This window comes from Oncorhynchus mykiss, chromosome 28 (assembly GCF_057628025.1).
Source record: "Oncorhynchus mykiss isolate SJ-2025 chromosome 28, ASM5762802v1, whole genome shotgun sequence".
NCBI lineage: Eukaryota > Metazoa > Chordata > Actinopteri > Salmoniformes > Salmonidae > Oncorhynchus > Oncorhynchus mykiss.
The window spans coordinates 26,992,925-27,015,908 of NC_143049.1; the positions used below are offsets into that span (position 1 = coordinate 26,992,925).

Consider the following 22,984-nt stretch of genomic DNA (forward strand, 5'->3'; position numbering starts at 1 on the left):
ATTGCTTTTGGAAACGAGAACACAGACAGCTCAGTAGATTGATTGCTGGGTGATCAATTGATGACTCATGGTAAGAAACAGGACAACAACATGAATTACTGAATAAAATATACATTTCTGATAAAGAAAACAAACTACGTTGCTTTCCTCTGATGCCAGCTCAAACAGGGGGCTGGATCAACAACACTTAGCTAACAGCGTGATCTGGCCTGTGTAATCTAGAAAGAGAGAGAGACTGACAGACCAAATGACAGGCAGCCGGCCATTGGAATTCCCTGAATGTGATCTATAAACATGTTATCGTAAAATATTTATTACATGACATAAAAGGAGAAATATCACACTTCTGAGCCAAGAGACACACTAGGGTGAGTCCACAGGCCATTTAAGGAGATTTGTTTGACCACCACTGCTTCCTTTGCTTCTGCATCTTTGGCCGTATCTCGCTATTCTGAAGTGGATGTTTTAATGTGGACTTTACAGGGGCAATCTGCAGTTGCCACATACATTTTTGTCCTATAAATTAATGATATGTACCCAATGACTCATGAAGAATATAACTTATAAATGTCTCATGAACTTAGTGGCAAGAAAAAGTATGTGAACCCTTTGGAAATACCTGGATTTCGCATAAATTGATCATAAAATTTGATCTGATCTTCATCTAGGCCACAACAATAGTCCAGTCTGCTTACAGTTTTTCTCAATTGCTAAAACACTAAAACCCATTGGCTGAACAAAGTTATCAGTTGCCTGGACTCATTTAGCTAATTATGCAATCTGTTGTCAATACCTTAAACCATTTCACATGGTAAAACACAATTTGCAGATCTCACTTAGACTTTTCAGCAAAACTCTAAACACATTCTCATTCTCAAAACACATTCTGCACTCTAATGCACATGTCATCCATACTGGTAAACACAAGTGGCAACAATCAAATACAAATAGAGAAGACTTGTCATTGATTGAACACAACCACTCAAAATTGATTTAACCTGTTTCAAATGATGCGACACAACCAATATAAGCCAGTTCAGAGAGCAAACAGGTTGTTGAAGGTGGGAAGGAGAAAGTCTGAGAATGGATACTGTAGTACAGTGCATTGTAGGCTGTATACTGTACAATGGACAAATTGTATGGCCCTGAACATTGTGCTTTCCATTTATTAACAGTACTGACTGCTCAATAGATTTTGACTGGTTGCAGGTTCATATCAACAAAGAACAAGAATTACAGTATCACAGAGACAAAGGACAAGTTTGTGAGATGCAGGGTACAGTACTGTAAAAATAGGGGTACAAGGAGGAGGAAGAACAAAAAACAAAATTGCAAAGAGCAAAGCAGAGTAGTAATTTCTTATACATTTTGAGCTACTATGATAGAACATGTTTTCGTTCATCAAAAGACAATGATGGAAAAATTTGAATATTTTTTTAGATTAAAAATGTACTTATCCCTGAAAATTGTATGTTTTGAGCAATGTGTTTTCTATTTTTCGGTGTATTGTTTACTGACTGCTTGAGAGTGTATATACTTTTGATCACTTTGTTTATGATTTGAGAGCCGTGTTTGATTTTGAACACAGGTAAAACTGTTTTGAGGCGAATGTTTCATTTTGCAAGAGGAGTCAGAGGTTATGTAAATAGTGCTTGAAGATGAGGTTTTGTGTTTAATGTTTTCAGGAAATGGAGCCAGGTTTCAGAAATTGTGTTTTAGCAATTGAGAAAAACTGTAAACTAATAACACACAAACAATTACATGTTTTCATGTCTTTATTGAACACTCCTTGTAAACATTCACAGTACAGGGAGGAAAAAGTATGTGAACCCTTGGATTTAATAACTGGTTGACCCTCCTTTGGCAACAATAACCTCAACCAAACATTTTCTGTACTTGCGGATCAGATCTGCAGAACGGTCAGGAGGAATTTTGGACCATTCCTCTTTACAAAACTGTTTCAGTTCAGCAATATTCTTGGGATGTCTGGTGTGAACTGCTCTCTTGAGGTCATGCCACAATATCTCAATAGGGAGAGTAGCAACAGTCTTGAACTTTCTCCATTTATAGACAATTTGTCTTAAAGTAAAAACTATAAAAAGTAACACAATAACAACAATAAGGAGGCTATATACAGGGTGTACCTGTATCGAGTCAGTTTGCAGGGCTACAGGTTAGAGGTAATTTGTACACGTAGGTATGGGTGAAGTGACTATGCATAGATAATAAACAGAGAGTATCAGCAGTGTACAAAACAAATGGAGGGGGGTTCAATGTCATTTTTATTTTTTTATATATTTTTTTCACCTTTATTTAACCAGGTAGGCTAGTTGAGAACAAGTTCTCATTTACAACTGTGACCTGGCCAAGATAAAGCATAGCAGTGTGAACAGACAACAACACAGAGTTACACATGTAGTAAACATTAAACAAGTCAATAACACAGTAGAGGAAAAAAAGAGTCTATATACATTGTGTGCAAAAGGCATGAGGAGGTAGGCGAATAATTACAATTTAGCAGATTAACACTGGAGTGATAAATGATCAGATGGTCATGTGTAGGTAGAGACACTGGTGTCCAAAAGAGCAGAAAAGTAATTGGGTGGGCTATTTACCGATGGACTATGTACAGCTGCAGCGATCAGTTAGCTGCTCAGATAGCAGATGTTTAAAGTTGGCGAGGGAGATAAAAGTCTCCAACTTCAGCGATTTTTTTAATTAGTTCCAGTCACAGGTAGCAGAGAACTGGAAGGAAAGGCGGCCAAATGAGGTGTTGGCTTTAGGCATGATCAGTGAGATACACCTGCTGGAGCGCGTGCTACGGGTGGGTGTTGCCATCGTGACCAGTGAACTGAGATAAGGCGGAGCTTTACCTAGCATGGACTTGTAGATGACCTGGAGCCAATGGGTCTTACGTAATAGTCTGGTGGCCACTTGATGAATTGTTCAGCAGTCTTATGGCTTGGGGATAGAAGCTGTTAAGGAGCCTTTTGATCCTTGACTTGGCACTCTGGTACCGCTTCCTGTGAGGTAGCAGAGAAAACAGTCTATGACTTTGGTGACTGGAGTCTGACAATTTTATGGGCTGTCCTTTGACACCGCCTATTATATAGGTCCTTGATTTCAGGAAGCTTGGCCCAAGTGATGTACTGGGCCGTACGCACTGCCCTTTGTAGCACCTTCTGGTCAGATGCCGAGCAGTTGCCATACCAGGCGGTGATGCAACCCGTCAGGATGCTCTCGATGGTGCAGCTGTGTAACTGTTTGAGGATCTGGGGACCCATGCCAAATCTTTTCAGTCTCCTGAGGGGGAAAATGTTTTGTTGTGCCCTCTTCACGACTGCCTTGGTGTGTTTGGACCATGATAGAGCGTTGGTGATGTGGACACCAAGGACCATGAAACTCTAGACCTGCTCCACTACAGCCCTGTTGATGTTAATGGGGGCCTGTTCGGCCCGCCTTTTCTTGTAGTCCACGATCAGCTCATTTGTCTTGCTCACATTGAGGGAGAGGTTGTTGTCCTGGCACCACGCTGCCAGTTCTCTGACATCCTCCCTATAGGCTATCTCATAATTGTTGGTGATCAGGCTGTTGTGTCGTCGGCAAACTTAATGATTGTGTTGGAGTCGAGATTGGCCAAGCAGTCGTGGGTGAACAGGAAGTACAGGAGGGGACTAAGTACCCACCTCTGAGGGGCCCTAGTGTTGAGGGTCAGCGTGGCAGACGGGTTGTTGCCTACCCTTAGCACCTGGTGGTGGCCCGTCAGGAAGTCCAGGATCCAGTTGCAGAGGGAGGTGTTTATTCCCAGGGTCCTTAGCTTAGTGGGCACTATGGTGTTGAATGCTGAGCTGTAGTCAATGAACAGCATTCTCACGTAGGCGTTCCTTTTGTCCAGGTGGGAAAGGGCAGTGTGGAGTGCGATTGAGATTGCGTCATCTGTGGATCTGTTGGGGCGGTATGCCAACTGGAGTGGGTCCTAGGGTATTCCGGAAAATGCTGTTGATGTGAGCCATGACCAGCCTTTCAAAGCACCTCATGGCTACCAATGTGAGTGCTACGGGGTGTTAACAATTTTGCCAGGTTGCCTCCACTTCCTTAGGCAAAGGGACTATGGTGGTCTGCTTGAAACATGTAGGTATTACAGACTTGGTTAGGGAGAGGTTGAAATTGTCGATGAAGACACTTGCCAGTTGGTCCGCACATGCTTTGAGTACACGTCCTGGTAATCCATCTGGCCCCGTGGGTTTGTGAATGTTGACCTGTTTAAAGGTCTTGATCACATTGGCTACTGAGAGCGTTATCGCACAGTCATCCAGAACAGCTTGTGCTCTCATTGCATGCTTCAATGTTGCTTGCCTCGAAGCGAGCATAAAAGGCATTTAGCTCGTCTGGTAGGCTCATGTCACTTGGCAGCTCGCAACTGGGATTCCCTTTGTAGTCCGTAATAGTTTTCAAGCCCTGCCACATCCGACAAGTGTCAGAGCCGGTGTATTAGGATTCAATCTTAATCCTGTATTGACCATTGCTTGTTTGATGGTTCGTCTGAGGGAATAACGGATTTCTTATAGGCGTCTGGATTAGTGTCCCGCTCCTTGAAAGTGGCAGCTCTAGGCTTTAGCTCGATGCGGATGTTGCCTGTAATCCATGGCTTCTGGTTTTGGATATGTATGTACGGTCACTGTGGGGATGACATCGTCAATGCACTTAATGATGAAGACGATGACTGAGGTGGTATACTCCTTAATGCCATTGAATGAATCCCGGAACATATTCCAGTCTGTGCTAGAAATACAGTCCTGTAGCGTAGCATCCGCGTCATCTGACCACTTTCATATTGAGCGAGTCACTGGTACTTACTGCTTTAGTTTTTGCTTGTAAGCAGGAATCAGGAGGATATAATTATGGTTAGATTTGCCAAATGGAGGGCAGGGGGAGAGCTTTGTATGCATCGCTATGTGTGGAGTAAAGTTGGTCCAGTTGTTTTTCCTCTGGTTGCAGATGTGACATGCTGGTAAAAATTTGGTAAAACTGATTTAAGTTTGCCTGCATTAAAGTCCCCGGCCACTAGGAGCACCGCTTTTGGGTGAGCACTTTCTTGTTTGCTTATGGCCTCATAGAGTTGGTTGAGTGCGGTCTTAGTGCCAGCATCGTTCTGTGGTGGTAAATAGACGCCTAATAATGTAGATGAGAACTCTCTTGATAGATATTGTGGTCTACAGCTTATCATAAGGTACTCAACCTCAGGCGAGCAATACCTTGAGACTTCTTTAATATTAAACATTGCGCACCGGCTGTTATTATCATTCGGTGCTGTTATTGACAAAAAGACACCCCCCCCCCCCCCCCCCTCCTCTTACCAGACGTAGCATTTCTGTTCTGCCGGTGCATTGAAAATCCCTCCAGCTCTATATTATCAGTGACTCTGTAAAATATAAGATATTACAGTTCTTAATGTCCCGTTGGTAGGATATTCGTAATCGTAGGTCATCAATTGTATTTTCCAATGATTGCATGTTAGCAAGTAGAATTGTTGGCAGTGGGAGTTTACTCACTCACCTACGGATTCTCAAAAAGCAGCCGAACTGCGTTCTCTTTTCCTCCGTCTTGACTTCACGCAAATGACGGGGATCTGGGCCTGTTCCTGGGAGAGCAGTATACCTTTCTCGTCTGACTCTTTAAAGGAATAATTTTCTTCCAGTTCGTGGTGTGTAACCCCAGTTCTGATGTCCAGAAGTTATTTTTGGTCATAAGAGACGGTAGCAGGAACATAATGTACAAAATAAGTTTTAAAAAAAAGTTACAAACAATGCAAAAAAAACGAACCAAATAGCACAGTTGGTTACGGGCATGTAAAACGTCAGCCATCCTCTTCGGTGCCATCTTAACTGCTGTTTGCAGCTTTAAGGGGATTTTTCAGTCAGCTATGCATTTCTTGTATTACAGTTGAAGGCTGCTTGTTTACACTGTAATCCTCGCTCAAAGACAGATGTGAATGAAGGACTGAAACAATAAATGTAGCTTATAATTTACAGTGGGGAAAAAAACATTTAGTCAGCCACCAATTGTGCAAGTTCTTCCACTTAAAAAGATGAGAGAGGCCTGTCATTTTCATCATAGGTACACTTCAACAATGACAGAGAAAATGAGAAAAAAAATCCAGAAAATCACATTGGAGGATTTTTAATGAATTTATTTGCAAATTATGGTGGAAAATAAGTATTTGGTCAATAACAAAAGTTTATCTCAATACTTTGTTATATACCCTTTGTTGGCAATGACAGAGGTCAAATGTTTCCTGTAAGTCTTCACAAGGTTTTCACACACTGTTGCTGGTATTTTGGCCCATTCCTCCATGCAGATCTCCTCTAGAGCAGTGATGTTTTGGGGCTGTTGCTGGGCAACACGGACTTTCAACTCCCGCCAAAGATTTTCTATGGGGTTGAGATCTGGAGGCTGGCTAGGCCACTCCAGGACCTTGAAATGCTTCTTACGAAGCCACTCCTTCGTTGCCCGGGTGGTGTGTTTGGGATCATTGTCATACTGAAAGACAAAGCCACGTTTCATCTTCAATGCCCTTGCTAATGGAAGGAGGTTTTCACTCAAAATCTCAAGATACACGGCCCCATTCATTCTTTCCTTTACACGGACCAATCGTCCTGGTCCCATTGCAGAAAAACAGCCCCAAACTGACCATATGACATTCTCCCAATCTTCTTCTGGATCATCCAAATGCTCTCTAGCAAACTTCAGACGAGCCTGGACATGTACTGGCTTAAGCAGGGGGACACGACTGGCACTGCAGGATTTGAGTCCCTGGCGGCGTAGTGTGTTACTGATGGTAGGCTTTGTTACTTTGGTCCCAGCTCTCTGCAGGTCATTCACTAGGTCCCCCCGTGTGGTTCTGGGATTTTTGCTCACTGTTCTTGTGATCATTTTGACCCCACGGGGTGAGATCTTGCGTGGAGCCCCAGATCGAGAGAGATTATCAGTGGTCTTGTATGTTTTCCATTTCCTAATAATTGCTCCCACAGTTGATTTCTTCAAATCAAGCTGCTTACCTATTGCAGATTCAGTCTTCCCAGGCTGGTGCAGGTCTACAATTTTGTTTCTGGTGTCCTTTGACAACTCTTTGGTCTTGGCCATAGTGGAGTTTGGAGTGTGACTGTTTGAGGTTGTGGACAGGTGTCTTTTATACTGATAACAAGTTCAAACAGTTGCCATTAATACAGGTAACGAGTGGAGGACAGAGGAGCCTCTTAAAGAAGAAGTCTGGTCTGTGAGAGCCAGAAATCTTGCTTGTTTGTAGGTGACCAAATACTTATTTTCCACCATAATTTGTAAATAAATTCATTAAAAATCCTACAATGTGATTTTCTGGATTTTTTTTCTCATTTTGTTTGTCATAGTTGAAGTGTACCTATGATGAAAAGTACAGGCCTCTCTCATCTTTTTAAGTGGGAGAACTTGCACAATTGGTGGCTGACTAAATACTTTTTTGCCCCACTGTATATATCAAACAATATAGGTTATTGTTCTGGGCATGTATTCACAGAGCTACTGAAAGTAGAAGTGCTGATCTCAGGTCAGGTCCCCCCTGCTCATGTAATGTTATGTATAATGATTTAAAAAAAGTTAAACTGATCAGAGAATTGGCAATATGATGGTATGATTTATCATCTGAAATACTGTAGGTCACAGCTGTAGCCTTACCCCCATGCACCTGTTCCGAAACAATTATGTTTACAATGGAACAATTATTGACCTTGTTGACCTGTTTTTCATAACATAATATCTCCTTTAATAGGGTAGAATCCTTCGTCCTCTTGTACACTGGTATAATCCACTCTTTGAGTTCCAGTACACTTGAGTCTATCAGAGCATGTCTAGGACGCTAGACATGCTCTGATAGAGATAAAGATTTTATTGATGAGTGTTTTGGCCTGGAGGGCTGATATTTCAGATATGAAGTCTGTACCACTGCGGTGAGTCAGTAGTCACTCATAAAAGCGCTTTGAACGAAAGGGCAAGGCGTCAACAAGGTTGTCAATTCAGCACGACAGAGAACAGAGTGTGTGAGAGGGTGAGGGGTGTGTGTGTGTGTATTTGCCTGCCTTAGTTGTGCATTTTATGTATGTGTGTGCGTGTTTTTTTATTTTATTTAACCAGGTTGGCCAGTTGAGAACAAGTTCTCAGTGTGTTTATGGATGCGTAGTCCTGTCAAAATGTCCAATCATCATAATATGCAGTTAAACATGGCTAGACAGAATCAGTGGGGAGGTATTATGATCAGTAGGCCTGACTGAATATTTTTCTAATAAACAAACCTGCAGTTAATCATGTTGTGTGGCAGAATCTGGTTTGAGCCCACATGTATTCCTATCACATCATCTATGCAGGCTTCAGAATACTTCTTATAAGTTATTCTTGTCCATGATTACAAAGTTCTGGTAACTCCTTCAGAAAACCTTTTTTTTTTAAACTTATTCCTTTCTGATTGGGGAATCTTCCAACTGGGATTTCTGGAAAACCTGGGAATTTGTGGAAAGTTACACCAATTTTGCACCCATGGGTCTGTTCAGGGTTACACACTAGTTCTCTCAAAAATAACCAAAGTGTAAAGCATTTACAATGATTGATTTACACCACAGAATGAGACACAGCTGGTGTCTGTCTGACTCTTTCCAATTCCTTTGGTGTTGTGACATGAAACTATGTCAGTGTGGCTCTGTCCTGGGAGTGACATGTTCTCACTAGGAGAGAGAGCGAGAGAGAGAGAGAGAGAGAGAGAGAGAGCTGGTTAGGTTACACTCAGACATTTGTTCATCAAACGTACTCAGTATTCCTATGAAGTTATTTCAAAGATACACTGAGTAACAGCACAGGTTCTTCTTCTCTTTGGTTCTCGGAGGAATCCAGAGAGGAAATGTTCTATGAACTAGAACTTGTCAGTCTCCCAGAGCATCATCAATGAGTAAAATGTGCCAAAACGTCCCTGGGAGATGAACTGAAAGCTAGTAGCTAGTGGACTGTCCAGCCATCCAAACAGACAAGACAAACCACTTAACACATGGTGTAGCTAGCGGCTGGCGGCTGGTCCCTGTTGACCAGACAGACCTTATGGCAGATGTTAGCTCTGACATCAGCAGTCGAGCGGATGTTGTGTTGACCTGTGTTCCTTTCTCTCTCTCTCTCCACATTTGGTGGAAAGGGCTGGCCCCTCATACTACTTCCCCAGAGTCAGATGAACTTGTGGATACCATTTTATATCTCTGTGTGCAGTTGGAAGGAAGTTGCTAACTAGCGCTAGTGCAATAACTGGAAGTTCAAGTCCCGCAAACTGTTGCAGTTTGCATAAATCATAACTCAAACAAGAAAATACATGTCTGTATCCTTATTATGGATGTCAACATGTGTAATGGGTGAGGACTTTAAGCACTATCAAAATGGCAAAGTGCATTTCAATCCGACTGCATCAGTTTTATTAGTTTACCACCCCAAGGCAGTGCAACATACACAGCGTTCCAATCCAGTTTACTGTCAAAAATGTGTATAGTAGCTGTTTTGTAATGATATGGAAAATGTAGGTAAGAGTGAGGCTGGTGTTCTCCCTTGGAAAAAGGCCCAGAATAAAATGTATTGTTGACTAACAAGCTTATCGATTTGTGTGTGTGTGTGTGAACCCTGCTTTTCTCTCTACGAATCTCCTGTTGGTTTGTCAAGGCATCCTCTTGTCTTGGAATTTCCCCTCTGGGGGTCGATAAAGTCCATTCATCCATGCATTCATAGAATATCACTGACACAAAAATTCACCACAAAATTAACATAACACAGGACATCTTGAAAATCTTACAACGTATATAATTGACACAAGGTTCCAGGAACAAACAACAGCAAATTACACATATTGACTCAAAACTCTTTCTTCTTGCATCTACCATCACCATAAACACAAATCTCCAAATGTAAAAAAAAATAATAATATACATATTTTTTAATTGCTATGGTTTTCTTTCAAATCGTCACCTTTCGGAAATGCCTGCCACATTCAACTTGTGAAGGGGAAAGAGTAGTGTCCAGGGCCACTGGTTATATCAGACCTAGGCTCAAATAATATTTGAAATAATTTCAAATACTTTATCTGTGCTTGATTGAGCTGGCCTGGGTTAATGGACAAAATAGGGCCATAACTGTAAACCACGCCCATCTGCAAAACCCCAGGCATTCTAGAGAAAACGTGTTTGAAAGATTTCAATATTATTTCATCCCAAATCTGACATTGCTATTTCTCTCTCTGCATAATCCTAATCAGTAGACGTATATGGAGTGTCGACTCGCCTATCAATCCACCATCTTGTGATCTCTGTCTTTGTGCAGATTGCCATCCTATCGAATACTTAGTTCTCTTACGTCATAAAAGTGCAACGTTTAATAAGAGGCAGTGGACTTTCAACTATTCAGAATAGCGCGCGAGAGTGTTGGGAGGAGAGAAGAGGGGGAGTAAGGGTGTTGGGAGGAGAGAAGAGGGGGAGTAAGGGTGTTGGGAGGAGAGAAGAGGGGGAGTAAGGGTGTTGGGAGGAGAGAAGAGGGGGAGTAAGGGTGTTGGGAGGAGAGAAGAGAGAAGAAGGGGAGTAAGGGTGTTGGGAGGAGAGAAGAGGGGGAGTAAGGGTGTTAGGAGGAGAGAAGAGGGGGAGTAAGGGTGTTGGGAGGAGAGAAGAGGGGGAGTAAGGGTGTTGGGAGGGGTTGTGCAAATTTTGTCCGGTGGCATTGCGAAGCGTGTCCATTGAAAGTGAGTGAAGTCGTCGTGAGTAAAAGTGGTTAGTTGTCTCTTTGCATTGGAATGCTACTGCGGGCAGTCACACCGATAGATACGGCAGTTTAAAACCAGGGACCCCTACACAAGCTCACGTGGTACCCTCTTTATCAGAGCACTACCTTGTGTCACAAAATGTATCACAATATTTCTTGGCCTTTTCACACGTAACCTATTTAACAGAGGTTCATAACCAGTCCAAGAGGACTCTTGTAGGTTTTTCACCCAATCTATCAATTGAATAATGTAGTGCATATCAGATCAATGGAATATAATTGTGTGAAGGTTGGAAGGAAAACCTGGATACAAAGGGATCCGCCAGGACCGGCTTTGAGAACTATTGCAGTCCTCCTACTTGAGTGTTCTGAACTCTATGGTTCTGAACGGGATCATGTCAGTTCCTGTGTGTCCTCCCGAATTTCCTCCCTCAGAAACCAAAAAGGTCATGCCTAATGGACGTGTTGCTTTCCTACCTCAGTTCTAGTGCACAGTCATAGGCTGAAGACCTCAGTTCTAGTGCACCGTCATAGGCTGAAGACCTCAGTTCTAGTGCACCGTCATAGGCTGAAGACCTCAGTTCTAGTGCACAGTCATAGGCTGAAGACCTCAGTTCTAGTACACAGTCATAGGCTGAAGACCTCAGTTCTAGTGTATGACCTTGTCTCTGGAGTCATAAATCTCTCCAATCTCCTCATTGATTGCACTTTCGAGGTCGGCTATTGATGAGCGCAGACCGTATCAAAACATCTCCACTCGCCCCAAAGGGGGCCTATTCAGTCTGTAGATAGAAATATATTGCTGTACAAGAGACAATGTTTTTAATATCATGTGGCATAAAGCATTGAATCAGTTCTATACAATATGTTTCTATCGGTTTCCAACTTGTTGAATAAGCCCAAGAAGACCTTCTTTATCATGCGTGCGTGTACACACACACACACACACACACACACACACACACACACACACACACACACACACACACACACACACACACACACACACACACACACACACACACACACACACACACACACACACACACTCCCCCCCCCCCCCCCCCCCACAGTGGTCTAAGACTGAGAGCCTTGACAATTATTTGAACTAAGTTGAAGTACATCCTTCCTCCCTGGCTGCAAGATTTTCATCAGCAAAGGCTTTCCACAACATTCCCACAATATCCCTATCATTTTGCAGTATGATGAAGCTCTGTCATTGCCATAATGCCAAAAAAAAAAAGCATTGGAGAACAATTTGCAGGTCTTCATAACAGATGAATAGTATACCATGAAAAATAGCCTGGGAGGCAGAGAGAACTGAGAGAGGGAGTGGGAAGAGAGGCACTGTGTGAGAAGGGAGAGAAAGAAGGTGGGAGGTGAGAAGAAAGAGAATGAGATGAGAGGAGAGAGAGAGAGAAAAAGCTATTTGAGTGATCATCACAGAATTCCAATCCCTAAGTCAACCCGTCCAAACAGAGAAACGGTCGGTCAGACACATGTACACAGTCTGCTTTACAACAAGTGGTTATAGTGCAGTATGTAAAAACCACTCCACTGTAGCTGGCTGGCTCTGTCCAAAAGTATTCATCATAGGTACCATCAAATCTTAGTCATTAACAAGAGAAACAAGAGAAAGACACATTATTATGTCGTCCAAGGTCCATTATATGAAGACAGAGCAGAATAGGCTGGTGGAAGGAGCTATAGGAGGACAGGCTCATTGCAGTGGCTGGAATAGAATAATTGGAACAGCATCAAACATATGGAAACCACTTGTTTGACTCCGTTCCATTGATTCCAGCCCGTCCTCCTAAAGCTCCTCCCACCGGCCTCCACTGAGACAGAACAAACGGCAGTACACACCCACACAGCCCATATACTACCATATTCTGACAATACCGTGTCAATACAGAGGACTACTGTGGTCACACTAACACTAATTTCTCCCCCAAAAAATAAAATGAAAATCCCCATCTGGTCCTATAGAGCCACCAAAGTCTAGAGAAACAGATCTGCTCTGGGAAAGACAGAAGTAAGGGTGGAGGGATCATGTCTGTGTGAATATGATCACGACTATTATTACTGCCTTATATTATCAAGCAGAGGAAAAAACGGCTTATGTGAAGCGTTTTAATTTTCTCACTGTTGCCATGTAATGTGGGGGTTTATTGGTTTAAGGTTTTTAGGGTCTTACCGAAACCAGATTATCTTTCAGAAAACTCATCAATAGTTTATTTTGTTTGGGGTAGAAGTCGTTTTTCTATAAATATTGGGGAGCCCAAAGACGCTCCGGGGGGATTATATTCCTCTGTTTTTAATAAATAAATCATCTCCTCAGACATAAAGGCTGTTTACATGATTAGGAATACAAACGTTGGGCTCAGCATGACTGAAGAGTCCCCCTTACACAGCACAGCGTCAACCAACACTAACATCCTGTATATCTCTATAGTCTATAGATTGACTCTTAACATGTCTTAGGTACAGATATCTCAGAGAACCCAAACACCAGAAAACAAAATAAAAATGTGAAAAGACGAGCTCTAGTGGTGCTGTATACCGTAAAATAAAAGACAAGAACAGAACCAAAACATTTCTGAATAATATAATACTCATTACAACTTTTGTTCTTATCCGAGACCAAAAGGAAGTCCATTCGGGTTTTTTTCTCGTTATTTTTGTTTTGTTTTGGCAAAGTAAGTAAGTAACCCCACAACATCTTCTTTTCTCTTCCCACCCCTCGTCCTGTCCCAAACTCAGTCTCGATTTGTGGAATACCCTATCAATTATCGCCGGAGCAGCAACATAACCAATGAGAGCAGGTAGAGGGCGATGGATGGGAGGTTGTGGTCAGCTGATGCTTTCACAACCTTCTTGTTCTCCGGAGGGTAGGCGTACACTTTGGGTCTGTCTGTGCTGGGGGCCATGAGGCGCGGGCCCCGGGGACAGTTTTCATCTGTGCACATCCCGCTTCCTGAACCACTGACATCATCACCTGAAGACAAAGACGGAGAAAAATAAAAAAATACATTTTTTGAGAAAATAATACAGTTTCTCTGGCTTATATGCCAGTTATAACAAAGTTGAAGAGAATAAGGAAGTTAGAATGTTAATCTTACAGGGCAATTCTACCACTTTTCAACCTCATATGCATTATATCCAGCGCCATACCTTAGTCCATGTGAAAACGGCGCATTTCTACATTTTGTTCTAAAAATATATTATTTTATCACCTATTTTATCACCATACTTGTGGGTATTGACCTATATGGATAGGGCTACATTGAAATGTTTCTTACAGAAGTACGGAAAGCATATCAATAACCATGGTGGAAATTAAAAGGGAACAATTTGGAGATTATGGGGAACTTATTATACTGAAGATGAGGACACAACAGTCAACCTGACAAGACGGAATCCAAACACATTACACTCAAATCAAATCCAATTTCTTTATAAAGCCCTTTTTACATCAGCCGATGTCACAAAATGCTATACACAAACCCAGCCTAAAACCCCAAACAATGCAGATGTAGAAGCACGGTGGCTAGGAAAAAGTCCCTAGAAAGGCAGGAACCTAGGAAGAAACCTAGAGAGGAACCAGGCTATGAGGGGTGGCCAGTCCTCTTCTGTGCCGGGTGGAGATTATAACAGTACAAGGCCAAGATGTTGCTTTAGTCTGCAGTTTACATTTGACCTTTTATTTAATTTATTTTTAACCCCTATTTCGTGGTATCCAAATGCTAGTTACAGTCTTGTCTCATCGCTGCAACTCCAGTACGGACTCGGGAGAGGCGAAGGTCGAAAGCCATGCGTCCTCCGAAACCCAACCCAACCAAGCCACACTGCTTCTTGACACAATGCCCACTTAACCCGGAAGCTAGCCGCACCAATGTGTTGGAGGAAACACTGTACACCTGGTGACCGTGTCAGCGTGCAATGTGCCCGGCCTGCCACAGGAGTTACTAGTGCGCGATGGGACAAGGACGAACCCAGCATCTCTAGTAGCACAGTTACCACTGCGCCACTCGGGAGGGATGAGCATTTTACATTTACTGTAATTCGCCTCATTTGTTGACAAGGAAATCTGAATATACTCTGGATACGTTCAGTAACATGATCAGAAATTCCTGGAAAATGTGTGGTAGGTGCAACGTACTGTAAGGCAAAAAAATGACAAGGGTCTGAGGGAGAGGACAAACTGGTGTTTCCAAGTGGCCACACACCTCTCCAAAGTGTGCACTATTTCTAAGTAATTTCAATGCACCTTTATGACTCAAAGAATAGTCTTCAACTATAACGTGCTTCTTAAGCTATCCTAGCTGTGCCGTTGAGAAACTGGAGCAAGCACACTTGTAGTTGTTTTGTTAGGAACACAGCCCTGCATCCCTGCCTTTACACAATTTCTGTTATTTACACAATCCAAAAACAGTCCATTATAAATCGTAATCTGGGTCAGGTGGGCATGATTTGAAAGCTTGTTCTATTGCCAACATAACTAGCTAAATGATAAAATACGATTCTGCAGTGTTCGGCTTTCACAAAGCAATTCAGAGAAACAGATCATAATTCCGATGTGTAGTCCGCTGCTAATTTCCTTCACAATACAACAAACAGGCTCATTCTGTTCAGAATAACCCAGGGTATGACGTCATGTCATATTGTACCTCTACATCAAACACAGTGATCATAAATGTTGCCACTGTATATTACACAAGTTTTATGATATGGAAATGCTATTTGGAGTCACGGGTGTTTGGCTTGCTTGTGCGACAGAGGTATTTTTTATAATCCTCAATGTCTCATCTTTCAAAATACATTGAGACTCCGTGATTTACAGCATGTCCTGCACTCAGACAACAAAACATTTGCAAAAGTTGCCCAATTAGCGGGAGGGATGGGGGCAACTTCTTGTTGTGCGCTGTGCTCAAGTTCAGAACAGCTGTCAGTCGAGACCTATACAGCGCTGAATGGCACACAATCCATGGCCGCTAGCATTTCATAATTAACTTGTGTAGGAGCCAAAATCGAGGTCGAAATTGAGCTCTTTAAACCTAATGCAAAGGCAGCTTGTGGTGATTTTTGCCCAAAATCCTTTCTTACAACCTATGTTTTTACACTGCTGATTGTATCAGTGTTTTGCTGTTGGAGTCCTGAACATCGGCCCAGTCAATGCATTACTCAAAATCCATCTAGCCAACAAGTTATCTATTCATCTCTTCTAAACAACCGCTGAGCCATCGCACCAACCAAATGTACAAGCACAGAGGGACGATGGAGGCCAGTCTGGCCCTACAGACAGCTACTCACCTACCCGATGACAATACTACTGGGGATGTCCAGATGAATCCAGGCTCTACAGATGGATGCTCCTCCCCTGGCGTTCTTACCACCAGTGGGACTACTGTCAACGGTGGCGAAGTTACATGCACACTTCAGCCCACATCTCAGAAGCACTAAGCACCATCCATATGAACTCATTAAAGCACTAAACAAAATATCACCGGGAGTTCCAGCGCGAAAAATGCGATCTCACCCTCTTTCAAACAATAAACCAAGCAAGATTTCTCTGGGATCCTCAGGAGAAACCAAAATGATTGCTCGTGGGTCATTTGAACATCAGAAGCATCACCTCAAAAACCGATCAGATTGAAAAACTATTGACTGATTAAAATTTGGATTACCTTTGTTTATCTGAAAAATGGCTAACCAAAACATCACCTGAGGCTGCTTATGCTATGCCAGGGTACAAAGTTTTCAGAAAAGACAGGCAAATGGGTGTGGGGGCTGCTTGTGTATGTAAAGCAGTGGTCAGTGCCGTTTATAATGAGGGAGGACATTTTTTTTTCATGAGCATGGCCTTATTTCTATTACAGCATGTTGGATGACTGTCATTCATATTCCATTCACCCAGCTCAATGTAACATCAATAGATTTAGGCTACTGCATTATACTAACATTTCCCAAAACCCATCATGAGGTTGCTCCAGCCTAGCCTATGAATGAAAGTTTACAACGTAGGTGCACACAGGTTGAGAGAACATTTTTAGATGACAAACAGGGGCATATGGACAGACAGTGACACATTCAATACCGCCTTACACACTCTTGCCTGCATCTAGCTTCTCTAGGGTATAATCATTAGTCCAGTGGCAAACAAACGTTTCTATTGGACAAATTCAGCTATTTATATCCCTGTTTTGTTTGCTTCCGCGCGTTAAGAAACGTTTTTCAACAGAATCGGCAGAATTAATACACCCCTGATCACGCATAAACAAACTTCATTGTCATAACAGCCACGTTGTATTCATTCTAGCCTCTAGTCTATGCACTCTCCTCCGGCTACACCATTGTGCTTCCTTACAGAGTGCTGTTGAGGCTACTGTAGACCTTCATTGCAAAACAACGTGTTTTAATCAATTATTTGGTGAAGAGAATATATTTAGTATAGTTTTATCTAAAAAAGGATAACTTTTTCAATGTTTTAAAATGTATATTTTATGATATTGACTGAGGAGAATGGTCCTCCCCTTCCTCCGAGGAGGAGCCCCCACTGATGTAAAGTATTAAATGCACCCAACGTGAATTCACCCGCTCAATGGAAATCAAATGTATTGCAGTTAGCGTAACACTGTCACTATAAATGTCATTCACTGTTGTTGGCATACAGTGTACTGTCCACCATCACCAAACAACGTATTCTATGAACATTTTGAAGCAATTCCACCGGTGGAAAATAAATAAATAAATATCAGATCATAATCTGACTGTCATCCCCAGGAAGCTAACCAAAAAGAGATTCATGTACAGACAAGACAAAAAGCAGGTCTCCAACAGCATACCTTTGGAGTCTTTGCTCTCAAACTGCTCTGAAAACAGGTGTAAATACTGAGATTAGGATTTTTAAGGATTTGCGCAATAAAGCAACAAGCTTAGAAAGGCCAAAGCCAACTTTGTTATTGGTCTTATCAACCATGCTAGAGGAAATAGTAAACATCTATGGGACAATCTCAACACATTATCCCAAAAATTTGCAAAAGCATAGCAGGAAAATACAATGAATTTTAAAATGAAGATGAAATAGCCTCAACATTTAACAATGTCTTTAAAGACTCCGTTGAGAACCTGACAGTAACATTTGGCCATTGAAATAAAGTGATCACTTTCTCTGACTCTACCTCTCCTGTTTTTAACACAGCTGAAGTGCCTGAGCAGGAGATAATTCAATCCTAACTAATCTTAAAAACTCCAAGGCACAGGATGTGTATGGAAATGACTCCGCCCTCCTGAAGAAAAACTCCAGCACCCTGAGCTCTCCAGTCACTCATCTGGTAAATCTATCAATTAAACAAGCAGTGTTCCCTGACGACTGGAAATCTGCTGTCATAACACCAATCTTCTAGGCTGGAGATGTGGCCAATTATAGGATTATCAGAATTCTCCCAAAATAGCTGACTGGTTGGACCACTCATGTCTTACATTGAACACAACTAAAATGGTCTCCATCAGGAACAGTGAGACCCATCAGCCTGAGGAAACTGTAAAAGGGACAGAGGGTTGAGATGGTTTCACATTTGAAATAATTATTGACTCTAACCTTTCAAAAAACAAATCAAACAAGTATATGGAACAGCAAAAAGCAACCTGATAAATGTCAAATTCATCAGAAACCAAATGTCAACAGATGCTGCTAAACTTTACATGCACTCAATGATTCTCCCCCCATCTGTTTACTGTGTCACAACCTGGTCACAAGCTAGTATCACGGCAATGAAACCACTCCAAAAGCTTTATATTATCTAATTCCTTATCCCTTTATAATTCTTAAACTACAAACAGCGTTTGAATCAGGCATTTGATGGGTTAAGGTTAAAGCTTTTGGTAAGACTCAGTTTTAGATTTTGGTTAGTTGCTTTGCAGGTCAGCAGTGTCCTTATACTCTCCCAGGTTCAAGCCCAAGATTAGGGTTTCTGTGACAGTGTTCACACAATGAGATTTACAAAATGCAACACAATAAAATAAAACAGTATAATAATCTTACCTCAGTTATAACAAATGGCATAACAATTTAGGCCAAGTTCTTTAGCCGGTAACTTAATTCCAGCTCAATCCTATAAAAATAGCACTGAAATAGCGACGTCTTTTTAAATCATGTGAGCTAACTCTTCACTGATGATATGCTTCTTAAATATTCTCTCTCTCTAGGTCTACTTTATCTACAAACAAAAATTGTTTATGAAAGGGATTGGTTTGGTTTGGTTTGGTTTTCTAGCAACACACATAACAAGCTGGATGGAGGGTCGTTCCACCTCAAAAACACAAGAAAGAAGTTTTAGACACCCACTATGTCAGTTTGTTCTGAAATCGTTTTTGTTGTTAGAAACTGATTAAATTAGCCTTCCTGCAACATTTATTTTGTTGAAATAGAAATAATCTCTGACAAATTAACGTAACTGAATGCACACAAATTGGCAATTGTTTATTTATGAGATTCATATAATATTGAATAAATATAGTACCTAACATTTGGACATTTGGATCAAACTTTTCTCTAGGGCACCGTTAGACACCCCACGCCAATCACACCCAGACAATGAGTATATAGTATCAATTCTCTGTTTGACAAGTAGTATGGAGCTGTAGCTCAGAGTATTGCTTATTCATCCTATGTAATGTATTCTACAGTGAATTTGGTGATGTTTTTTTCCCACTGTTCAGAGAAATTTGTCATTGAAGTTGTTTATGACCCATCCCATATCTGCTATTACCAAGTTATGACCAGTAGATGGTACTGTTCCTCCTCCAATTATTATTTTTTGAATCCCCCACCCCCCTCATCATTAAAGGGATAGATTACTCAAATTACAAATTGACATGTAGACTGTAAACTGTCAATGGTCCAGAGGGGTATCCTAAGAACCAGGTTTGAGGAGTTAACAAGGTAACTTTGGTCAACTCTGAGTTTAACCGGTCACACGAAAGTGGCCCACCTTTTATCCAGGTAAATTTCTATGGCAACGAATCATTCAGAACTTACCTGCTCCGGGGCAGGCTAACTCACAGCTAACTCCACTTAACCTGAATAAAATGACTGAGCCACAAGTTGAGGACCAATGAAATCAGATTCCCTCCCTCTTGCAGAAATTGTGGCATCATCCCCTTCATTTGAGGATGATGACTGTAAAATATTTTATTAATCAAATGTTTTTGTGTGCAAAATTTTTTCAATAATCAAATATATCACATTACACATTTAGAAATGACAGAATGCATTTTAAACTTCATTCACAGTAACACTTTTGTTTGACTTAATACAATTATTTTATCGATTGGTTGTGCATTGTTAGCATTTTAACATCTGCTAACCATGTGTATGTGACAAATAAAATTTGATTTGAAAGTCGGCTATAACGATAAGTAATATGAAATAAGACGGCACTTCTAAAAGCCTAATTCACAACACAGACTCTTGAATTTGCAACTTGTAAGATAACTTTTCTTTCATTTAGATTTTGGCACAAATTAAAATACCTGGCACTGAATCGAACCATGGGTTGATGTTTCAGCATCGCCTCAATGAAGAGTTTGGCATTCAACTAGCCATGTGCAACATGCATGCACAGTTATAAGCCTGCTAGAGTTACCGTCAGGCGTACGAGCAATATCCACTGTCGTAGTACGGATAAAGCCTGAGCTGGAATGTGAAGCCAAATGAAGCTAGTTAACTTCAGAAACCCTGAGCAAATCTAGCTTGCCCCTCTGGTATGACAGCAACCCATGTTTTGGTTTTATTTACCAAGCCATTGTTTCAAATGCTAACTTTTCAATGGTACCTATATTCGTATTTTCACGCTTGCCAAATCATCCTAAAGTATCTAAAAATGTATTGTGTAACTCAATGATGTTACATATAGATGACTTGGATATGAAGTGTGAAACTTTACATTTCTCTAATTTAATTGACATGCATTGGATTTGTGCCACAGATGCTAAAAAGTTAGCATTTGAAACAGTGGCCAGGTAAACGAAACCAAAGCATGGGTTGCTGTCATACCTGATCCATAAACAGCTACGGGGTAAGACAACCAATACGTAATTGTGTAATTTGAGTGAACTATCCCTTTAACAATTACTAAAAAAACAATAACCTAATAGCAGGAACAGCACCATCTAGTGGTCAGAAACGGGTACTATCAGGATGTAGGATGGGACATGAATCCAATGACACATTTTTCTGAAGAGGGGAAAACAACATCACCAAAATCACAGCGAATACATTACATAGGATGAAGAAACAATACTCTGAGCCGCAGTTCTATTCTACTTGTCAAACAAATAGAACTGATACTGATTGTTGCTGGGGTGGGATTGGTATGGGGGGGGGGGGGGGGGGGTCTGTGCTTTTGACCACTTCTTCGGATTACTCATGTCTTACTGATTGTTAGAAATATTTTTGTCCAAATCGGATGTTAGATACTATAATTATTGAATATTATATTAATCCTATAAATCAATTAGCTTAATCTAATTATATTTAAATAAAATAATGCTTCCGGAATTCTTATATTATCTGTTGCTAACTACTGTCATGACCTGGTTGGCCTGGGGGATAGGTTTATGACAGTCATAAATACCTCTTCCCCCCTTTTTCCTCTCTCTACCCTACTGAGGTTACATTTGCAAAACCCTTGGTTAACATAGAGATTCTGGGAACATCAGTAGGTGTGGGGAAATGAATTATATTCTGGTAATCCGAACAATTGAACATATGCGGTGGAACTTAATGAATATGATGTCAGTTCGGTTGTCATCTGAGACATTCTCATCAATGATAAGATGACATAAACTCTACAGTGGAAAGTCTACACATCAGAGGTATCGGATTCACATGGAATTGTTGTCCAATTTAAATGTTTGAATATGAAATTATTTGTGATGGGATGAAATGTGATTTTAGTTTATAAAATGTGAGATGTGGGTTTTCATAAGATAGGGCTGCTCAATCAGTGGCCCGCCCCTGTGAAGCGACATGGCCTATAAAACTTTTCAAACACGCCCTCCTCTCCCTTACTATATAAGCCCTTGACTACAATAGAACTTCCTATTCCGGGGATGTAGGACGACGGTCCTATGTCAGAATGGTTCCGATAATAACTACAGAATGAAGCCAACATCAGCGTGAGCTTTGGTTGTGAATGGTATGAACTTTGAACTCTTATTCACTACAGAAGTGATACCTCCTAGCCGTTGAGTTAGCAACCGCAGCTGCAAACGCAGGTTAGGAAGGAACAGACAGAGTATCCCGTCTACCACACAACAACGTTACTACCACCAACCTACCGAAACGCAGATCAGAGTAAATATAGAATGCATAAGATACTGTATTTACGATAGCACAGCTTCTTCCCTTTGTTCCTCAGTCTTCCCGCTCTTTCACTCAAACCCAGCCCTTTTCCTTTGTGCAACAAGCTGTCATATCTGTTCCACCTACTAGGGACGTTTTCCTTTATGACGCAATTTGTAATCAAGTTATGATTTAATTATGTGTATGTGTAATTCTGTGTGATTAGTTAGGTATTTAGTAAATAAATAATTAAACCCAATTTTGTATTGCTGATTCGAATTGTTAGCCAGGGTTCGTGCAGATAACTAAGAATTTACAACTTTCTGATGAAACGATGACGATTGATATTGACTGCTATTGATGTAAAATATTACTAGGTCTTTAAGAGTTTATTCGGAAGATAACAGCTCTATAAATATTATTTTGTGGTGCCCCGACTCTCTAGTTAATTACATTTACATGATTAGCTCAATCAGGTGATATTAATTACGGAGAAATAATTTTATAGAATAGCATGTCATATCACTTAATCCGACATAGCCAAAGACACAACACCACAGAAATGATTTCAGAACAATCTGAGATGGTGGGTGTCATGGTTTGATGAAATTACATGGAACGACACTGGAGACAATCAAAACAACATATCAAATATTTCCAGTAGTCATGTCATGTCAACATATAGTGTTTTGACCATGAGGGAGACCTCTCTTTTGTCCACACAGCTTTTGCCCTCAGGAGTAGGATGACATTGCATCTAAACTCTGAGGTAAGGTCCATTTTGCGATATTCCCTCTATGGTTGGAGTCAGTATTTGCATATGATGAGCTG

General features: G+C 41.2%; 1 protein-coding gene across 2 annotated transcripts in view; it reads right to left on the reverse strand.

Moving 5' to 3' along the window:
- Positions 1 to 9,840: 9,840 nt before the first annotated feature.
- LOC110508193 (glypican-1) overlaps positions 9,841 to 22,984 on the reverse strand; it is a 144,835-nt gene continuing 131,691 nt past the window's right edge. For both annotated transcript variants that reach the window (XM_036965987.2, XM_090224846.1), the window contains one exon: positions 9,841 to 13,804. In XM_036965987.2, coding sequence (XP_036821882.1) covers positions 13,596 to 13,804 — 209 coding nt within the window. In that variant the 3' untranslated portion in view covers positions 9,841 to 13,595. The remainder of the gene's footprint in view (positions 13,805 to 22,984) is intronic.